The sequence below is a fragment of the Oryzias latipes genome, chromosome 17 (genome assembly GCF_002234675.1).
Source record: "Oryzias latipes chromosome 17, ASM223467v1".
NCBI classification, from domain to species: Eukaryota; Metazoa; Chordata; class Actinopteri; order Beloniformes; family Adrianichthyidae; genus Oryzias; species Oryzias latipes.
In genome coordinates, this window is record NC_019875.2 from 11,832,385 (window position 1) to 11,840,428 (window position 8,044).

The following is an 8,044-nucleotide window of genomic DNA, read 5'->3' on the forward strand; positions in this document are numbered from 1 at the left end:
TGGAGAGGAATCGATGGAAAGGGTAAAATTAGAAACTTTGGAAAGGGTGGATTTGGAACCTACGAGGAGTAATTCGGTTTTATCACTGTTAAGTTTGAGGAAGTTTAGGGTGAACCAGGTTTTTATTTCAGACAGGCAGGAGGAGAGGGAGGCAGGTGGAATAGAAGAGTTGGGTTGACTGGACAGATAGAGCTGAGTGTCATCCGCGAAACAATGAAAGTCAATATTGAATTTACGAAATATATTGCCAAGGGGTAGCAGGTAGGTAATGGGCTGAATGGTCTGAATCACAGCCAGCCTGCACAAAAACCTAAAGAAAAGAAACAATGAAGAAGCAGATCAAACAAGCAGATCATATCAATGATATATTAAATCTATCAATAATGTTAAACTGACATTATTTTCTGAAGATGTGAAAATATTTTACTCTACAGAAAATGAAGAAATAAGTAAAGGGATTAACAGAGATTATTCATACTTTTAAACTTGATTAATAAAAAATAACTGATATCTTTCCACTTATATAAAAGTCAACAAAGAGTTTTTCATAAAAGTTATGAACTTATCAACTGAGAGATACAGAAATCAAATTAATAACATTGGAGGTCAGTTTGATCTGCTAACGTCATGATGTTCACTTTCAGATGCGAACAGAAAGAAAGGTGTGAAGTTCAAAGTTCATCTGACTAATTTGTTTTCATGTCTGCTGAACAGACATGAAAACAACTAAAGTCTTTGAGTTTCCATTAATGAAGAACATCCAACCTTTTAGCAGACTGTTAACCAGGAGGAAATGAATGGTAAACATCTACAGTCCCATTCACACACTGATGGCGGCTCTGCTGCTGAACAATGGCGCCAACCTTCCACCAGAGGCAAGGTGGGGTTCAGTGTCTTGCCCAAGAACACTTTGATGGGCAAGGTGGGAAGAAAACCTGCAATCTTCCAATCACAGATCACCTGCGCCACCACTGCACCACGGCCGCCCTTAAGTGGAGGAGAAAAAGGACGAAGAACAGATGAAAGAGCAGATGGAGAGATTGAGGGAGGAGCTGAGCTGTTAGTGAACTATAGAAGAGACACAAACTCCCACTTTCAACACAGTTCAACACACAAAAGCCAAACATCAGCTTCATCCAACATGCTGTCTGTGCAGACATCTGTGTTCACTCTGCTGCTTCTAGTCATTGGAACAGGTTGATGGGATTCTTTCAAAGATCCATTTCAGCATTTGATGTTTGTCCATCACTGATCTGACTTCTCTCTTCCTTTAGATGTCAGCTGTGAAGAACTCACTGCAGTCAAGAAGGAAGAGTCCACTTTGGAAGGAACATCTGTCACTCTGTCCTACAAATATCCCAAACTGTCAAGAAGTGATTCTTACTTTTGGTATCGACAGTTTCCAGGAAACTTAAGTCAGTAAATAAGAAAATCTTTCTTAAAACAAGATTATTTTTATTTTCTTAAGATTCATATTTTTGGGCTGTTTATTGTTCATATAAAGACCGGAGTTTGCTAGTTTTATTCAAAAATATTTCAAATGAACTTTCACTTCTGCCACAAGCAGCAGGTTATTAGATGAAACAAACTCTGGTGTGAATCCAAGCTTCCTGTCTGAATTCTCACTTTTGTTTATTCTTCAGGTAAAACCTGTTTATTTTACTATATCGTAGAAACAACATAGTGACATCACAGCCGACAAGACACATCAAATCAAATCAAACCAAATCAAATCAAATCAAATCAAATCAAATCAAATCAAACTTTATTCATTTAATAGCGCTTCTCATGCAATTGTGCAGCTCAAAGTGCTTTAACATTAAAAACAGAAAACACACAATATTACAGTAAAAACCCAACCCACCCTTCACACTCCCCTCAGTTAAAACATATGTTCCATGACCCCCACGTACAAAGAATAATGACTATGTAACTTTAAATAGATAATGAAATAAAGAAATAAGCAAACAAGTAAGGCTTGGTTGTTTGTAAGGCATGAAATGGCAGCAACAAATAATCAAGCCATCATTACAGTCCAATGTGTGGAAACACTTTGAGCTTAAGAAGAACAGCAGCTCAGGCTCCTCCTCTTGACTGCAGAGTTGAAGAAGAGCAGCTCAGGCTCCTCCTACTGACTGCAGATGATTGACAACTGTTTGACTTCAACCTGAACATCAGAACAAACACAACTCAAAGCTCTCTCAGCAGATTCAGATGAACATCTCATCCACACTTAGGAAACATGAAGAAACTGGCTGTGATGTGCTTCTTCTCAGCTCTCATATGTACGTATGTTTCTGTAAAACTTCAGGATCTGATCTGGATTTGATTCAACGGAAGTTCATGATTTAAAAACTGGAAAATGTCCTTTAATTTTGTCATGAGTTTGTAAGTTTGGATCAGAGATATGAAGAAAATCTGTTTTCTGGTCAACAGGTGACAGTCTGGAGGATGGAATCACTGCCAGCAGAGCTGAAGTCTTTTCATCAGAGGAGCTCACAGTTACTCTGTCCTGTAATTATTCAGTCAAAGCTAACAATCTGCAGTGGTATAGACAGGATCCAGGATCAGCTCCTCGGTTCCTCCTCCTGATCACTGACACCAAAGAACCCAGTGTGGTGGAAGCAAAACCTCCAAACCCCAGACTGACTGCTGTCCTGAACCAGGAGAGGAACCAGGTCCATCTGCAGATCTCCTCTGCTGCAGTGACAGACTCTGCTGTATACTACTGTGCTTTGGAGCCCACAGTGACAGGAAACAACACAACTCTGTACAAAAACCTGCAGAGAAAACACAATACTCCACAACGTCCACTAGAGGGCGTCCCACACTGGGAAAGCACTGATTGTTGAGACACTGGATAAATGACAAAGACTACAGAAAAAAATAAGCAGCAGAGATCAGAGACAGAGCTGCTGTGGAAGAACTAAACTCTTTGATTGGTTGAGCTGAACTGAAAAAGAGCTCATTGGCCCCGCCCACTGAACTTCACATCATCCAGTGACATTATTTCTTCTTCATTGTGCTGCAGTGGAAGAACAGAGTTCATCTGCTGTCTGTGTGGCTTCAAGAACTCCAAAGACATGTTGCTTTACCTCTTTTTGCTTCTATCTCACATTCTAGGTGAGTCTAAGAACAGAGATTCAAGTTTGCTTGAAGCTGCTGCATCAACTCATCATCTCTTTCATCTAATGTAATGCAGGGGTGTCAAACTCATTTTGGTTCAGGGGCCACGTTAAACCCATCTGATGCCAAGTGACCAGTAACATAAAAGCAAAAAACAGCTTTGTTCTTTTTTGTTTTTGGGAAAAGTTGGGAAAAATGCCTCAATCAACATGATAGCCTAATCACTTAGTATTACCCATTCATTCACAGAGGCCATTGGATTTTAAATAAAATGCATTTCACTTCAAAAAAATTGGTTTATTCAATTTTATAACTACTGAATATTATACAATTGACACTGAAGCAATCCTGATAGTAAACTCAAGAGGGGTTACGAAAAATGAAAACACCAGCCTAAAATGTAAATGTGCAAATCAATGAAAAATTCAACTAAATTAAACATGGAAACATTTGTGAACATAAGAATTTGGAGTTAACCTCTCTTCCTCTCCTGAAACTTCACCCTGCCATCAATATCAGGATTCAGATCCTGTGCAGCAACACATTTTCTGTCAATCAAATGTGCAAAACACAATGAAACGCCCAAGAATCTTTTCCTGGTTTCTGCCTGATGTTTTTGGCAACACCTGCCTTCTTTCTGACCTTTAATGGGGCGCCATCAGTGACCAGACTGACATCACGTGACCAGTTCACTCCAACATTGTCCAGCACAGTAACTAGAGCTGACTATGTCATCAGCTGTTGTTGTGTTCATCAACTCCAGAAACTCTGCTGTGATGTTCTCTTCAACTTTTCTAACAAATATGCACAGCTGTGATGTCGATGCTCTCATCAATAGATACAGAAAATGCATAAATGACTGGATTCCTTCATTTGGTGCCCAAGTCTCCTCAGAGATGTTGCATCTGTAATCGTAATCCTTGACAGACTCATGTTGGCAAAGGTCGACTGCTTTTTGGTAAATGGTAAATGGCGTATACTTGTATAGCGCTTTTCTACCTACAAGGACAAAGCGCTTTTTTGGGGTACAAGACTTCTGCAGCCTTCAGCATTTTTCAATAAGTTCACCATCCGAAAATAGTTTAGATGTTTGCACTAACTTTTTTGCAAAAAGGTAGCTGTCACTGCTCCATCAGTGACATCACAGCCGCAGTAAATACAGACAGTTGTTCTTCAGTCCAGCTAATAGTTGGTATATCTGCTCTTTTTTAAACAGCAAATGGTGAGATTTTTCTTTATGGTGAGTATCATAGTGGTGCTGAATGTTGTATTCTTTGAGCACTGCGACCTGTTGATGACATGCCAAGCATGCAGGTTTTTCATTCAGCTCCCTGAACAAATAAAACTGTCCATTTTTCTTGGAAAGCTCTGCACTTCACTTCAACCTTTTTTTCTTTTGACAACATCTTGGTCATTAGGGTGTCACTACTGATCATTCTTATACCAATGTAACAGCGGTGAGGCTTGCGCGGAACTAAACTACATCTTACTCAGACGCCGTTAGGTTTCGCTTTTGACACATGCAGAGTCATGCTGTTTTACCTGTTTTGCTTTTCCTTTGCTCCCCCTAGTGGCAGAATTGCGCATTTAGTTTTTTTCTTAAAAAAATCATAACTAGCCACAGGAATGAACTAGAAATGTTTTTTTTTTTTTTTAAAACTTCACAAATTTTTACTCTTCCTGACTGTGCCGGATTGAACCATCTGGCGGGCTGGACACGCCCCGCGGGGCGTATGTTTGACACCCCTGCTCTGATCTAATGGCTTAAATGTGTATCCTTTTTATTACTTAGTTATTGTAGCGTCAACACTACAATAGCGTCAACACGGCGGCGCGTGTGCAGCAATACCGCCAGAAAGTACAGAAAAACGCACAGGACACAGTAATTCAGTGCACTACATGTGGAGATTCAACAGAACATAGCATGCAGCAATGCCGAGCACGTGAAGCAGTGTGCAATCAGTGCAGGAAAAAGGGACAATACGAGTCTGCAGAACCAAAAAGAGAAAAGACATGAAAATCGCCATGGTGACAGAGGACTTGGATGATGGAGCCGCTTTCTTAGGCTCATGTCTGATAAAGACACAATAAGTCCTTGGATCACAGAAGGAAATGTGAACAGCCATAGCACAGTGTTTAAAATTGACACTGGAGCTGATGTGACAGCAGTTTCAGAGACGCTGTACAACAAAGTACAGTTTGGCAAGCTGGAGAAGCCAACGAAAGTCTTGCGAGGACCAGGAGGTTCACGTTTACAAGTCCAAGGTATATTTACAGCTAACCTTCACAAAAATAACAAGAAAACAAAGGAGGACATATATGTTGTTGTTAGAAGGGTATGTAAGGCCTGGAGGGTTGAAAGATGAAGTAAACAAAAAAATGAATGAGGATATTGAAGGGCTAGGGAAATGATCTGGGGAGAGCGCACGCACACCACCAAAGAGGACCCGAGTTCTTGGCCACAATGACAATTTATTGGAATATAAAAATATGAATGGCCACAGGGTTCCAGTTAAAAACACTTACACGAGCATGGGATGAGTCTAAGAATTCAAAGGCAAGATTAAAAACAATAAAACAAGATAAAAATCCTAAAAGCAGTTAAGAGAGAATAAATGAGGGCTAAAAGTCCAAAGAACGGTTAAAACCCCTTTAAAAATGCAGCTCAAAGGGAGGGGTCACTGATCCCAACCAGGGGGCGTCCTCTCCACGCCAGACTTGGCCCTTGGGTCGAGTTCTCCCGACGCTGCGCCGAGGATCCCTCCGGAAATGCACACCTGGACCTGGGAGGCGGGCTCCCCTCGCCTCTGGGGTTACACGTAACGCGGACACTCCTCCGTGTCACCTCCAGCTGGCCCTCCGGACATGCTGGAATCCTGCGGAGACAGGCAGACGGCAGCACCAAGCAATCTCCGATGCAGGCTGCCACCAGCCTTCCCGCCGACTTAGTTCGACCAGTCCGCAAAATCACGTCCGGCTACTTACAACACAGGCAGGGTCCCTGCCCTGCCACTGCGTGTTGACCGCGCTGCAGACTGGTGGTTCCAGCGTTCCAAGCTCTCCCGGTGCGTGTGCGGTCACGGTGGGTCCTCACTGCGTCTGTCACTCCGGTGATCCAACCGCGCCCCGTGTGCGTATGCCCTGTTGCCGGCATGCGACTTCCCTGCGTGCGGGCGTGCGGGCGCTATCTCTGCCGGCGTGCGTGCGATCTCTCTGCCGACGTGCGACCTTCTTGCCGGCTTGCCCTCCGCGGCCGGTGTGCGGCCTCGCAGCCGGCGCGCGGCCGGCGCGTGACGTCTCTGCCAAAACGTGGGGCCCTGCGCTTTTCTCCTGAGGACTTTTATAGTTCCCTTATAATTTGGAACAGGTGTTGTTGGTCGCCAGCTGTGTTTCAAGGGGGTGTCCATAGCATGCAAAAACAGGTACCACAAACATGCAAAACATGCACAAAAGAAAACACACTAAAACATGCAATTTCCCCACATTGTGAAAGGCTTGAGTATGCCCCTCCTGAGTGGAACAGCAGCTATTGCTCTACAGCTGGTTGCCAGAGTAGAGAACATCATTCTGGACTGTTAAAAGGGAGTTCCCTAGGCTTTTCAGTGGACTTGGAAAAATAAGAAGCATATCTCTTCCCCTTTTGCCAAAGGTTAAGGAAGAACTGACCCGGTGGGAGCAGCAAGGGGTCATCTCAAAAGTAGACCAGCCAACTGAGTGGTGTGCACCCATGGTGGTGGTGGTGCCGAAACGCACAGGCAGGGTGAGGATCTGCACTGACCTTACCGAACTGAATAAATCTGTGTTAAGAGAAAAACATTCTCTTCCTTCTGTTGAAAACACATTAGAGCAGCTGGCTGGAGCCAAAGTCTTTTCAAAGTTGGATGCTAATGCTGGATTCTGGCAGATTCCACTATCTAAAGACTCTTCTCTGTTGACCACCTTTATAACTCCATTTGGACGATACTGCTACAATTGTTTGTGTTTTGGGATCTCGTCTGGACCAGAGCACTTCCAGAAACGAACGTCAGGCATGCTGGAAGGTCTGGAAGGCGTTTTGTCTCAGATGGATGACGTTCTTATGTGGGGAACCACACAAAAAGAACATGATGAGAGACTGAGTAGAGCATTATCTCGTCTCCAATAGGCAGGTGTCACATTAAATGACAAATGTGAATTTTCAAAAAGCAAGATAAAATTCTTGGGTCAGATTATTGAAGCATCAGGAGTCAGCCCAGACCCTGACAAGGTTAAAGCCGTCACCGGCATGCAGGAGCCCAACAATGTGAGCGGGGTGAGACGTTTTCTTGGAATGGCAAATCACCTGGCAGAAAAGAACGCCCTCTGAGAGACCTGCTGAGAAAGTCCAACATGTGGAACTGGGGTTCACAGCAGCAGAAAGCTTTTGACAGTATCAGAGCAGGCCTCAACATGGGCATGTGAGAAGTTTCAAGAGTTTCTCATCAGAAAAAGTTTTCACATGGAGACGGATCACAAAGTGTTCGTCCCACTGCTGGGTTAAAAGAGATTGGATAAGCTGCCACTCCGCATACAATGCTTACTTTTGAGACTGATGAGGTTTTCTTTTACCATCTCTCATGTGGCAGGCAAAAACATCGCGACCGCAGATTTTCTGTCAAGAGCTCCTGTTGGAGGGAATGATTCTGACTTGTCGGAGGAAGACATCAACCTATATGTGGACGCGGCTCATAAGCGGCCTACCAGCTACTGAGAGCGGGCTTCAGTAAATTAAGACTCATCAGAATGACCTCATAGTTCAACAACTCAAAAAGTGCTGCTTGGAAGGATAGCCAGATAAATTCTCAGCTGAAAGATCCCTGCAGCCTTACTTGCAGTTCTCTGGAGATCTCTCAGTTCACAGTGGTTTGCAACTTCACGGTAGCAGAATAATGGTTCCTGC

At 43.3% G+C, this 8,044-nt stretch overlaps 1 protein-coding gene across 1 annotated transcript; it reads left to right on the forward strand.

Annotated features, from left to right (window-relative positions):
• Nucleotides 1-1,061: 1,061 nt before the first annotated feature.
• On the forward strand, nucleotides 1,062-7,471 carry LOC111949036. The gene is made up of 6 exons (XM_023964937.1): nucleotides 1,062-1,196; nucleotides 1,275-1,415; nucleotides 2,437-2,764; nucleotides 5,978-6,083; nucleotides 6,776-6,886; nucleotides 7,334-7,471. The coding sequence occupies exons 1-6, from the start codon at nucleotides 1,142-1,144 to the stop codon at nucleotides 7,469-7,471; spliced, it is 879 nt and encodes a 292-aa protein (XP_023820705.1). The 5' UTR covers nucleotides 1,062-1,141.
• Nucleotides 7,472-8,044: the final 573 nt, after the last annotated feature.